Source organism: Suricata suricatta, chromosome 9 (genome assembly GCF_006229205.1).
Source record: "Suricata suricatta isolate VVHF042 chromosome 9, meerkat_22Aug2017_6uvM2_HiC, whole genome shotgun sequence".
Classification (NCBI taxonomy): Eukaryota; Metazoa; Chordata; class Mammalia; order Carnivora; family Herpestidae; genus Suricata; species Suricata suricatta.
The window spans coordinates 94,670,097-94,684,258 of NC_043708.1; the positions used below are offsets into that span (position 1 = coordinate 94,670,097).

General features: G+C 36.0%; 1 protein-coding gene across 1 annotated transcript in view; it reads right to left on the reverse strand.

Moving 5' to 3' along the window:
- MNS1 (meiosis specific nuclear structural 1) overlaps nucleotides 1–14,162 on the reverse strand; it is a 42,175-nt gene that overhangs the window by 3,105 nt on the left and 24,908 nt on the right. The window contains exons 4-8 of the mRNA XM_029952421.1: nucleotides 13,543–13,645; nucleotides 10,691–10,920; nucleotides 9,892–10,108; nucleotides 9,684–9,791; nucleotides 2,847–3,104 (exon numbers count right to left, since the gene is read on the reverse strand). Coding sequence (XP_029808281.1) covers nucleotides 2,847–3,104; nucleotides 9,684–9,791; nucleotides 9,892–10,108; nucleotides 10,691–10,920; nucleotides 13,543–13,645 — 916 coding nt within the window. The remainder of the gene's footprint in view (nucleotides 1–2,846; nucleotides 3,105–9,683; nucleotides 9,792–9,891; nucleotides 10,109–10,690; nucleotides 10,921–13,542; nucleotides 13,646–14,162) is intronic.

Sequence of the window (14,162 nt, forward strand, 5' to 3'; positions counted from 1 at the left end):
CTTCTAATGAGACTATATTGTCTACTATGTTACATTATTTGCATTACAGAATCAGGAGCAGCATTGGTAGCTGAGAAAAGCCTTATACTCTCTCTCCCCCATCTTGTTACTGAATAAAAGAGTTGGGTGGCTCTTATTTATTTTAACTCTAAGACGATCTGAGGTAACAGAATCTGTCATGGAATCATTACACCTGAATTTGTTTTGAGCCTCCATTTCTAAGGCTCCCTTAGTCAGGTGTGGTCACACCAGGGCTTGATTTCTGCCAGTGGAATATAAGCAGAAGTGTCTCATGGGAGAGGCCACACATAGGTTGTATACACCTGCTTTGTCTTTCTTCACCTCTTTCATCTGCTACTTGAAACATGAAGGGTGAAGATCCAGTTTAGACTATGAAGGTAAAGGCTATACCCTACAGAAGCCACAGTGAAATGCTAGGATGACCCTGGTCCCCGAAGGCTGAATAAAGCCTCCATTCCAGCCCAGAATTCGCTATCTTTAGACGTTCATGTGAGAATAGTAAACTGTCTACTAAGCCACTATTAATTTGATACTCTGTACCTGCTGCTAAACCTGATCATAATTGATCTGTTTCTTATAAAAAGAAAATGAAAAAAATTCAGAAATATTGTGAGGAAAGCTCCCCTGTTTAGATTTTGTCCAATGATGTATCATCTCTAATTCGCGTAGAATATAAGATTTCTCTTCTTCAGATGTGGTAAACACATTAAATATTTATCCTAATAAACATTTTCATAGTACATTATAGTATATCATTTAGAAAGTATGAAACCAATTTTTCCATTCAGACAAACTGAATAGAGCTGGTAGTAGGAGACTATTTCCTGGGGAGTTTTAGATTTTGTCTAACCATATGATTTTTTTAAAGAGGTAAACAGAATTGTAGTTACCAATTTAGGAATATCACTGAAGTCTAAAAAAAAAAAAAAGAGAGCCTTATAGGATAATGGAATGGAATGGATTAATATGGTCCATGATCATGAAAATCTACCCTTGCTCTTGGGCCAGAAGAAAAATATGACCCAATCTCACAGACACCTTAAGCACACAGCTCCATTTTAGGAATATTTACATTAGAAAAAATTAAGAAAATGAAGATAAATTGTAGATGTATGTATCCTTTAAGTGGTTATATGTGATTTCCATTTATAGTTGCCTTGCTAACTTTTCTAAGAGCTTGCTAATTAGCTCTGTAGGCCATGAGATGGGGTGGTCTCTCACTGTTTCTACCTCTTTCTAGGCAAGTATGCAAAGCTTCCCTATCAATTACAAAAGTCATCTAGTTTTCATCCTCCTTGATTGCTCTGCTTGTCTGACACTGTCGATCACCCTCCTTGATTTAAGAAACATTTATTATTTACCACTTGCCAAGCAAAATGCTAGGTACATAAAGGTTAACCCTTAAAGGTTAGGATAGATCATGACTGGCTTTATCAAAGCTAAGGAACTGGGATTTTATGCTTTAGGAATCCATTTAGGTGTAAGTACAAAAAGGACATATGAATTTTTTAAACCTGTAGTGAGTAGTCATAGGGAGCCAGTAGATGACGGTTTCAGTAGTCCATGGGAATGGTATTAAATGTCTGAACTAAGTTATAAAGAAAAGAAACTGAATTTAAGACTTATTACTGAAGTAAAGTCAATGGAATTTGGTGGCTGACTAAAAATTACTAGATAGGAATGGGGAAAAGTCCAGGAATGATTTCAAAGTCATAGACTTGGGTGACTGAATATGCTGTCTTTAACCAAGATTCAGGCTACAGAAACTGGAAAAAGTTTGTCTGGAAGGGTCACTTTTGGAGAGCGAAATTCTAAGGCACCTAATAGATTTCCAACTATATCATTTAGACATCTGGAAATTTGACAACAGAACTACAGTGTGAAATGAATAAAGAAGAGAGCTAAAAACTGAACTCCAAGTACCCCCCCCCCCACTTCATGGAGCAGGCAAGAAACAGAGCTGACCTCTCTTGGTTTTCTGTGACTACAACCATCCCGATTCTCTTGCCTTTCTGACCATCTCTTGGTCTTGTCATTGTTTTTTCCCCCTCCTCCTCCTACTCCTAAGTAGGAATGTTCGCCAATAGATTGAAATTTATTTTCTTTGTTTTCTCTCGGACATCACCCCCTCACTGACTGTGAAAGCAATAGTGCTATTTAGTGGGCGTAGCAGGTGTAATCCCCCTCTCACCTCTCCAGACTCAACTAACTGGTCAGCTAGCCCCGCCCGGTCTGTCTCCCTAGCATCTCTGGGATGGCACCCTTCTCCATCGGGACAGGCTTCCCCTACCTCTCATGGACTGACGGTAGTGACGTCCTAACTGATCTCCCTGTCTCCAGTCTCACTCCCAGTACCACTACTCAAGTTATCTTTCCAAGTGTAGATCTTCTCGTCTGGCTTTCTTAATTCTTCAGTGGGCTCCCCTGGATAAAGACCACTTTCCTTAAAATGCCACCAAGGGCATTCATGATCTGTGCCCTGTCTACCACGCCAAGATGCCCATACCAGTATATTTATTATCACGTGTACCTGACATGTCTTTATAGACCGTTTTTATATCTTTTCTTTAACCAAGACCATAAACTCATAGATGTCATGGACTTGGCTGTACGAATGTTCTCAACAACAACCCGTGTCTAGCACATAGAAAGCATCAATAAATACATTCTAGATGCATTAATAAATGGCCAGAAAATGTCTATGCCATATGACTAGTCAGCAGGTATCTAACGTCAATCATCTGGCACATAAAAGGGTCCCCGTTAAAGGCTGAGTGGACGAATAGATGAGCTGACTGCCGTTCAAGGATAAACACTTTTCTTACTTTGTCTGCAAGGAACTGGTTGCGACGCTCTTCAATAAGTTTTTCCACAGCCCTCCTGTGTTCTAGCTGCTTCATTCTTTGTTTCTGAGCATTCATCAGTTCTATCCGGTCATCCTCAGCAAGCTTAGCTAGCATAGCTTTTCTAAAGTTCTCCTCTTCCTCTTTCGCAGCCTGGAGTACTAGTTCCTTCAGGGCCATTTGTTCTAGAAAATCTTGTTTCAACTCCTTTTGCTTTCTTGATTTCTCTTCTGCTTCCTCCTAAACAACAATCCATAAACATTGATTCAGTAACTTTCTTTACAAAAGATTTATAAAGAAAGGATGGGTACAGTTTGGTTAAGTGCAGTGTTACAATATGAAATAAAATGAAAAATTAAGCCTTTCAAGATAACACTTTTCCCCATTCTTTTAACACTAGTTGGATAAAGGACATGTTATTTTAGACTGCCTTCTTTAATTTTTACATTTTTATTTGTATATATTTTGAAAGGAACAGATATAAAAACTTTTTTGCACACCTGAGGTCATTAAATCTGTAGTCTGTGAAATTTGTACCCACAAAAAATCATTCTAGAATCTTGCCTGACATTGTGGTTCAAATTACTGGCAAATCTATTTCTGAATAATCATCTCCAAGTGACATCACAAGTTTTTTAGGAAAATTCAAATACACATGGAGCAGTTAAAGTCTTTTCCTGTAACATGGGACTGATGTAGATTTTAATTCCTTCTCAACTGTCACCAGTCTTGCCTAATTCAGACACAGTTTCCAGGAGGTAAGCCACATCCTCAAGGCAATCAAAATACTGCCTTCGCAGCAGCCATTGGTCAGGGTTCTCACAGGTAACGCGGACTAGGAGGGGGTTACTACAGGCCAGCAGGCGGCAGGCCTCCCAGGTGGCTCTTCGGGAGCGCTCACCACCGCGGCTCGGAGTCCGTGATGGGGACTCTACCGAACCTTCTCCCAGCGATGCAGTCTTCCGCACGTGGCTGTGACCTCACTTTGCCCACTTCTGTCCTAACGCCTTGAGTGGAGAGTAACTTGAGAGATAACCTAGGTCCTATGAAGCATCCCAGCTAAAAGAAAATAAATATGGTTTTTACTTTATAGCCTTTATAATAAATTAAGACAGAAAGTAGCAGAGTGGACTTTAAGCGACCCAATCTAGAATATCAGCTATAGCAACTTTGTTCATTATCTTGAATGTTCCACTTCTTTCTCTTCACTTGCCTCTATCTAATCTCCTATTCAAATCCTACCTCCTCCAGAAAGTCACTCTAATTCATACATCTCTCTCTTTTCGGCCTCTGATACATTTAATTTTCTAATCATTAATTTTATTTCAGATACCCATGCCTTATCTCCTCACTAGAAATAGATTCCTAGAGAGCATACTTTTTAAATTACTTATATGTTATTTTTCTTTGGGATGCTGGGCACAGTGTTTTTATGATATAGTTTACGTTCATCTCCATGTTTCATATAGAAGTCAGAAAGCTCACTGAAGGCAGATACTGTCAGCTTTGAACTCCTCTAGAGTTTATCAGAATACCTTGCACACAGAAAATACATAGTGAACCAAATGAACTGCTGACATTTCCTGCATCCATCTCCCATACAAATTTTAGTCTAATCCATCAGTGGTAAAGACATCTGGCAGACATCCCAGAAAGCAGGGAAATGTTAGCAAAACAACACAAAACAAAACATTATTCACTGTATTGTTTTCAACTAGAAAAATGTCCCTATACTCTGATATGCCTGGATCAGGATTATATACTTATATAATATGAACCACATAATTTTCCAACCTTTTCCATATTCTAAAGTCCACAGTGTGGTTTGAGAAATAGCTGTTCACTGAAGGTTTGAAATAATTTGCTGAAAACATTGCTCTGAGCCCAGAAACGTTTACAGGTATCTTGGTCTGGGTTCTCCCCTGAAAGCAGAATCTTATACAGATATTTGTGAATACATGTTTTATGAGAGAGGCAGATCTCAGGAAGAAGTAGTGAGGGACAAGCAGAGAGAAATCGGGACGGGAGAGAAGCCAACACAGGGGTCCTCACTGAACCGGGTACGACATGGGCAACCGTGGCTTCATCCTGCCGGGATCTCGTGAGGAACGCGTGAAGCACCGTTCAGGTCTGACCTCAAAGCTGGCAGGAAGGGGCATGTGCCCCTTCACTTCTGTCCGCTGTTGGCTGAGGGATGCCGCAGGGGTGGTTCACGCCTGCGCTCACCACACCACCACCAGGACGCGGCGAGCGGAGTCAGGGGAGCCCTCACCGGGGTGCTCCACTCACGCAGAGGTGAGGCTAAGAGGGCTGAGGCAGGGCGCAACACGCTTTTCACACAGGAAATATCCTTACTCATCTTATTTTGGCCTTTTCACATTTTTTGAAATCACTGTATTTTTAATGCAGAAAATAGGGCCATTAAGATTTTCCCATTTTGTAAGTATACAATTAAATGACTGTTCACTATTTTCTCATCTTTTTTCTTTATACACCTTTTAGTCCTTCTAGTTGTGTTTGCTTTCTTTTTTTAGTATGTTTTTCCACAGTAAAAGCTTTACCCCCTAATCCTAAGTAACTGGATTAATTAATGCTAATGTGTTCTCCTGATTTTGGTAAATTTCCACTTGTACCTTTATGATTCCCTTCCATATGCTGGCCTCATACTTGAATTTCTATTGTTTTTCTAAGTCACTGAGTTGGTTGCCTGGATAATATTTGCTAATATTTCTTGTTAAAAATTAATGGCCTCAGAGATCAGTTTTATAAACCTGATAAGATTTTGATGTGTGCTAATCTCATCCTCTAAATTACTACAGATTTTCTCTTCAAACAATAATAATTGAAAACAATATTTTTTGATTTTCAGATAGGAAATGAAAATATTTGTCACTGATTTCTAATGACATTTCTCCTTGTCTTATTCTGGTAAATTTTCTTTGGAGATTTAATAGCTTTTAAAGTTATGCACTTCAATGTAGTGTTACATAGAAGATTAAATGTTTATCCTGTAATACCCTAATTATCAATTATGCCTTACACCTGTGATATCATTTAATGTTCTATTTATCTGATGATGACTTTGCGTATTTGCTTCCCATTAGTCCATATATACCTGTTACACCTTCATCCACCACTTTATTCTTAACTTTGTTGGGTAATTTGATATTAGGTATATATAAATGGATTACATTAAGTTGTTTTTAAAAAGAAGTGTACATATTTTACATTTTAAAAAAATTTTTTAATATTTATTTTTGAGAGAGAGCAACAGAGCATGAATGGGGGAGGGGCAGAGAGAGAGGGAGATGCAGAATCTGAAGCAGGCTCCAAGCTCTGAACTGTTAGCACAGAGCCCAACGTGGGGCTCAAACCCACAAACTATAAGATCATGATCTGAGCTGAAGGTCAACACTTAACCAACTGAGCCACCCAGGAGCCCCTATATTTTATATTCTTATATGCAGATAATCAAAGAATATACACAAAACGGGTTTTGATATCAATACATGGTATCTACTTCTTCCTCACTGATGAAAGTTTCTCTAAAATGATCTGTTTTGTTACAGCTAAAAAATATTAAAAATATTAACAGTCTATTGTATACTTGGCTATTCATAGACTTGTTTTATTAAGTCTTTGTTCAAACTTCTTGCTCATTAAAAAAGTTTATTATTCTATTACTGAGTTATGAGTGTTCTTTCTATATTCTGAATAAAAAGTGTTTATAAAATACATGTACGGAATAGTGTTTCCCAGATTGAGGCTTGCATTTACATTTTCCTAACAGTGTTAGGAAATTATTAGTTTTGATGAAACCCAATTTGTAACTTCTTCCTTTATGGATCATCCCTTTTTTATCCTACCAAAAAATCTTCACCCTTCTCTAGGTCATAAAGACTTTCTCCTCTGTTTTCTTCTAGGAATTTTGTAGTTTCAGGCCTTTTGTTTGTCGCACTCATTTTGAGTTAATTTTTGTATATAATGAGACAGAAAATAATAAGCTGGACTGCAGGGGAAATAGGAAGATTGGTAAAGGGTGCAAGTTCAGCCAGAAGGCCTGAAGATCTACTGTAAAACACGGTGACTACAGTGAATAACACTGTATTATATAACTGAAATTTGCTAACAGTCCAACTTAAATGCTCCCTTTAAAAAGAAATTAAAAATAATAATGTAGGTGACTGATGTATTAAACTAGATAGGAGAATCATTAAACTAGATGGTATAAATATATACCAAATCACCATAATGTACTTTAAATATCTTTGAATTTTGTATGTCAATTATACTTCAAGAATACTGATAATAAAAGTCAGTTAAGTTGAAAAATCTAAAGCAAGAGTGACCAAAAAAAAAAAAAAAAAAAAAAAAAAACCAAACAAAGAAACAATTACCAATATCAGGAAGAAACATGGGATAGCACTGGAGACCCTGCAGACATCAGAAGGGCAATAAAAGAAGAGTATGAGTAATTCTACACACAAGTTTGACAACTTAGACAAAATGGATCACTTCCTCAAACACAAGCCATTAATACTAACCAAATATGAAAAAAAGATCATTTGAATTGCCTGTAACTATTAAGGACACTGAATTAATAACTTAAAGCTCTCAAAAAATAAAACTCCAAGGCCAGATGGTTTCACTGGAGAAGTCCACCAAACGTTTTAACAAAGCATTAAGACCAATTTTACACAATCTTCTAGAAAATATAAGGGAAAATGGGAGGGAACACTTCTGCATTTATTTTGTGAAGATTGCAATACCCTGACACCAGTATGAAAACAGAAAACTAAAAAGCAATATTCCTCATGAATATGGATGAAAACATCATTAGCATAATATTAGAAAATATAACCCAACCATATATTATAAGAATTATGCACCAGTGCTAAGGGGGATTTATTCCAGTGATACAGGCTGGTTCGGTATTCAAAAAAAAAAAAAAAATCAATGTAACCCATCAAGGTAAAGAAGAAAAAACACACAATCTCATCTATAGATATAGAAAAAGCATTTGATAAAATTTAACATCTCTTCATGATAAAAATCTTTAGAAAAACAGGGTTAGAAGACAACTTCCTCAACTTAATAAAGAGCATCTCTCTATAGAACTATAATTAACAGAATGCTTTCTCCTCAGGCAACAAAGAAAATTAATGTCTATCTCATCACTCTTACTCATCACAGTGGTAGGCAATGCTAGAAGTTTTAGCCAGTGCAATAAGGCAAGAAAAGGAAATAAAAGGGATACAGTTAAAAAAGAAATAAAACTGTCCCTCTTTGCAAAAAACATGACTGAGTAGGTAGAAAAAAAGAAAACAACTCTTACAGTACTAAATGAATACAGCAAAGTTTTGAGATACAAGATAAATACAAAAAAGTGAATTTACTAGTAATGAGTCTGGACACTGAAATTAAAACTAAAATTCCATTTACAATTGCTCAAAATAATGAAATAATATAAAAATGCACATGCAGGATTTGTACACTGAAAACTATGAAACACAGGGAAAAATTCAAAGATGATCTAAATAAATGGAGAATCATACTATGTTCATGGACTGGTAGACTCAACAGTGAACATGTCAGTTCTCCCAACTTGATACTTAGGTTGAATGCAATTCCTATCAAAATCCCTGAAGACTTACTTGTAAATAGAGACAAGATTATTCAAAAACATGCATGGGAAGGCTAAAGCAAATTTGAAGAACTATATATTACAGTAATCACAACTGTGTGGTATTGGTGGAGGGACAGATACATAGATCACCAGAACAAAATAGAGATATCAGGAATACATCCATACAAATATACTTAACTGTGTTTTAATAAATTTGCAAAAGCAATTCAATGTAGGATAGAAAATCTTTCAAACAGATGGAGTGGAGCAACTGAACATCTTAAAGCAAAAACCGTGACCTATGTTTCATATCCTATATAAAATATTAACTGACAATAGATCACAGACTTAAATGGACATGTGAAAGTTTTAGAAGAAAAGGAGAAATTCTTCAGGATCTAGGCAAAGATTTCCTAGAATTGATACCAAAAGTATGACCTATAAAAATTGAAATTGGCAAAATGGACCTCATAGAAACTGAAAACATTGGCTTGGAGAAAGACCCTGTTAAAAAGATAAAAAGACAAGCTACAGACTAAGCGGAAATATTTGACACCTACACACCTGACAAATGACTAGTGTCTATAATACATAAAAACTCTCAAGAATTCTACAATAAGTGAACAAACAACACAATTAGACACTGGCAAATCATCCTGACTTGAGGTCAAGGTTTTTGATATTGTTGTTCAACACCATATCCTGTGGTCTTCTGACTACTTATTCTATTAATGAGAAGGGATACTGAAATCTTCAACTATAATTATGGATTTGTCTCTTTCTCCTTTCAGTTTCACTTCATGCATTTTAAAGATTTATTTAGATTCATCCACCTTTAGGACTATTATATCCCCTAGATGAATTTACCATGATTTCCAACACAACTTGCTTTTGATTAGTGTTTAGTATCTCTCTCTCTCCATCCTTTTGTTTTTAAATGTATGTCTTCATGTTTAAATTGTGTTTCTTAAAGATGACACAGTTGAATCATACTTTTTATGAAGTTTGTGAACTGTTACCTAGATCTAGCTTTTTAATCCAGCCTCAAAATTTCTCTTTTAATTGCAGTGTTTATGATATTTGCACAGAATGTAATTACCAATATGGCTGGGTTTAAATCTATTATTCTACTGCTTCATCTCAAAATGATATTCTTCTCTATATTAATCATTTTTTCCATTTCCAAAACTTACTTTTAGTTTCATCTTATGTATTTCAGCTTGTTCTTCCTGGTATAATTCTTGTCTCACTTGTTCCAAATCTTCACGTTGCTGCAGCATTTCTTCCAATCTCTGAGTCAGCTATTATATTTTTAAAGAAACACAAACGTTAGTAGGAAACAAATTCTAGATCAAGTATTTCTGAATTCCTCCAGTGTTAAATAAGTGTCTATTTTAATACCATATTCTGAAGCTGCAGCCTTTTTTCCTCATTCTCTCGAACTTTTGCCATTCGATCTTCTTCTCTTTGTTGTTGCATGTTGGCAAACTCTATTATTTTTCTGTTTTCTTCTTCCATCTCCTCACGTTTCTTCTTTCTCCAGAGAGCCTGTTCTTTCTGAAACTCTTCTATGTACCTTCGAGTTACATTCATTTTTTCTAACCTTTGTTGTCTTTCCCTAAAAAAGCAAGAGCGGAGTACAGTTTTACAGTAAAAGAACTAATACTTATAAATACAAAAATAAGTGTCATTTCCTTCAGTTGATAATAATGTGGGAAATAGCCTTTCTATTTTTAGTTTATTCATCCATTCATACCACAAACATTTTGAGTGTCTACTATGTGCTGCTAAATATAAAGACAGGTATAAATTTTCCAAGTAAAATACTACTTATACCTCTTCTGTAACCTATTAATGAAGTTTTATGCATCTCGCTTCGGAAAGACGCCAACCTGTTTACACAGCCTAGCAGCACACTACACTTCAGCTGTCTAGCCCAGAAATGATCAGAAGACAAGTCCTTTGACATGATATGGGCAAATTTAAGAAACAATAAAGGTTTAATCGTTTTGTTTCTTAATAAGCATTTGTTATAATTATCATGCTCACAAAGATAAACAGGAGCTGGGCTCCGTTTACGTAATCCTAGTACTTACGAGAACTTAGTATGTATTGGGCACAGTGTAGGTGCTTCTCTTCACAACAAGCTAAGATAAATCTCATCTCAATATGTAGTGCAAAGAAACAGGGATAAACTTACAACTGGTCTTCTTCATAGATTTTCCTAACAATTTCATCAATCATGAGTTTCTCTTTCAGTAACTGCTCATAGGCTTCCTGCTTTTTCCTTTCTTGTTCTTCAAGTTGTTTCTCCAAGTCAAGATAATACTGTGCTTTTACTTTATTCCGTTTGTCCTCTGCAGCATTCTCTTCCTTCATGGCTCTCTCATGTTCTTCCATCATGGTTTTGGCTATTTCAGCATCACGTTTCTGTTATGAAAACAAAATTCATATTTCCATTTTCAAATGTGAGCACAGTAGCATAGAATATTTCAAAACAGGTGAAACTGAATATTATAAAGTGTATTGCATAAAATATCATCTGTCCAGGTAAAAGCAAAGGTAAGTCACTGTCACTTGAAGGGTTTGAATGATGAGTCAAAGACTAAAGACGCTTTCCCATTCCTTCAAGTAGGTCTCAAGGAAATATAGGATGAGCATAATTAATAACTACACATTTGAAAAAAATTAGAAAAATTTTTCTAAAAAATTAGAAAAACTCTACATTTGAAACAGCAAAAATTTGAAAAAATTAGAAGTGCTCTCTTAATAACTGTTTAAAAAGCAGTAGTCATCTTTTCCTTTTATTTAAAAGTGATACAGGCAATTTTTAGCTTCCTTGTGTATCAGCCCCCACTCACAGCAAGGAATGTATTCTTTTTCAGCCAAGTCTGCTGTGAACCAGCTCTGAGCTGCTCTAAACCTTAACCAGCCGGAACCTTCTTTCTTGCCACCTGCCTTTGAGGCCTCTCATTTCTCATTTAATAAATGCCCTCAATAAACACTTTAAGAGTCACATATATCACTGTGCCTGTTTTCTGTAGCTTTTAACTCACTCATTCAAGACCATTCCGAGTTAGAGACCATTTTCTTAACAAGGTTAAACCCCTTATTTGTTGTGAGCATTTTGAAACCACTTAAGAAAATAAGTCGTAAATTAAATATATTGAGGCAACTTTTATATACCCTTTACCATTATGATCACATCCTAAATAGCATCAAATAGACAAGAAATGGGTGAAAATGTGAATGCTGAATGCCATTCCTGATCTAATTGAGTCCTTTAACATATACACCATTAATGTGACTTGACCAAAATTCTTTCTCTTCCACTTGCTTAGCACATGCTGTATTGGGTTCTTTAAAAAAAAAATGAAATGATAAAAACATTTATGTACACATTGCCACACACTTAAAGACATACAATGTTCTCATTTCAGAGATTTAAGAAGACTAAAGCTCAGACAGAGTCTAACTGGCACCTAGATATCTCGACACCTAGTCAAGTTGCAGGACCATTTGACTTTAATTTTTGTGGACTCAATTTATTTAGAAAATAGTGGCAATTCTTTCAGGAGTCAGACTTAAATGTTCAACTGCCTGGAAAAACTTCAATTATCAGGATAAAACTGCAAACTACTGGTCAAAGTGTACACTGCTTATGTTCTACCTTATTTTTGTTTTTAATTTTATTTATTTTGAGAGAGAAAGAAAGAGAGAACATGATTAGGAAAGGAGCAGAGAGAGAGAGAGAGAAAAATCTCACAGGGATGTGGGGTTGACAACACAAAGCATGAGATCGTGACCTGAGCCCAAATCAAGATTTGGACACTTAACCCAATGAGCCACCGAGTTGCCCCAGTTCTACTTTATTTGTGAAAGGGTGGGAAAGCACTGCCTGGCTTAGGAAACGAGGTTTCCTCATGCTCCGCCGCCACCTACCACGCCAAAGGCGACCGCAGTTAACAGCACCCGTGCGACCCTTCCGACTTTTCCGGAACCCGTGCGCGCACATCACCATGGCCAGCATCTCTTCTTAGGAGATGCCTGCGTTGTGTTGTGCTGGCTAAGTATTTTGAGATTATTCCTCTAATTGTACGTGTGCCTCAACATAGGCGTGTTGATATGTACACATATATTAATATATAGTTTTTAAAAAACAAAAACATTCTGTGATGTGTATTACTCTCCAGCTTGATTTTTCTGCAACTTTTTTCTTTTTAACCTAAACTATGTTCAGGCTAACCTTAAAAGCCACAACATTTACCTCCATCTCTTCTCTTTAATAGCTATACAACCTCTTTGAAAGGGATCCAGGAGAGAGGAAATTCTATGACCAAAATACTCTACACATTAATAGAAAGACAAGGGAACTTATAAGACTGTGATATTGCAATCAGACCTTTTCATCTACATCTAGCATTTCCATGGGACCACGAGGGCTCAAGTGACGGTGTGCACGCTGCTTTTAAGAATTAACTCAATAAGCCCTAATTTACATTTACTGTAACACCACTGGTGAGTGTGTCTAAAACTCCTTTGCCCAAGGGTATCTCTTGCCTTGAACCGGGCAGTATGTCAGAAGTTAGAAAAGGGAAAGAAATAGAGGGAAACAGAAGAGATTCCTACTTATAAGACAGTTCCCTGCCTAAAATTATAGAACACTTCACTTTTTAAAACATTTAACAAATAAAAAATCTAGTAACATTCTAAAATGTATTGATCACACTAACTTGCACTATGTTGGTTTGTCAAAGAATTATCAGTCAGAGACACAAAGAATGCTCAGACTTACTGAGTATAGCTATTCATTCCAAACAGCAACCACATTCTTTGTGTCTCTGAAAGGCTCTAATATTAAATTAAACAAGGCTCACTATTGAATAATCTTTGAGTTTCTATACCTTAAGGGTCTGAAAAGTATAAAAGTATTTAAGAAATCTAGCAGTGTAAATTCTTCATAGTATGGAGCAATTTTCAAAAAATTAGGCTATTGTTGGTTTTCTAAATGAAGCTAAAAATATAGAAAACATCATGTCCAGAAACGATTACCATCTGCTCATGTTTAATGGCATCCTTTTCTGCGATCTGAGCTGCTCTTTCTTTATTCATGTAAGCTGCTTTTAATTTCTTCTCCAATTCTCTGAGCTCAATACTGTTTAAAAAAAAAACACAGAAACTTAAAATTGACGATCACATTTCTCTCTGTCTTAAAAATCTGTACCTGTAATTTAAATGAATTTTTTTCTATATGTGTAAGGTATTTATATTATTAAATATCATGAAAATAATACTTTTTCTCTCTTCATACAAAGAAAAACCAGAATGCATGCAAAATGAGGCATAGAATTAATTTTCCAGATAAAACAACCCTTTTATTTCCAATAATCAGCACTAAAAATCTTTCTGCCAGTGCGTAACTCAGAGAAGATGCTTTATCAATATTGGTTAAAATTTCTGTCCAACTACTGATGCTATTGAGCTAAAATAACTATAGTGGAGGGGTTGAAAGCAGGTTACTTATATTTTGTACCTCGGTTTTGTTATCTCTAAATGGGGTAGCTGTGGGAATTAGATAATCTGTATAAAAAACTTTGAAAAGTACCTGTTACACAGTAAATACTCTATCAACCGTAACTATTTTTTAATGATAATGATGGAGAGGAATGACC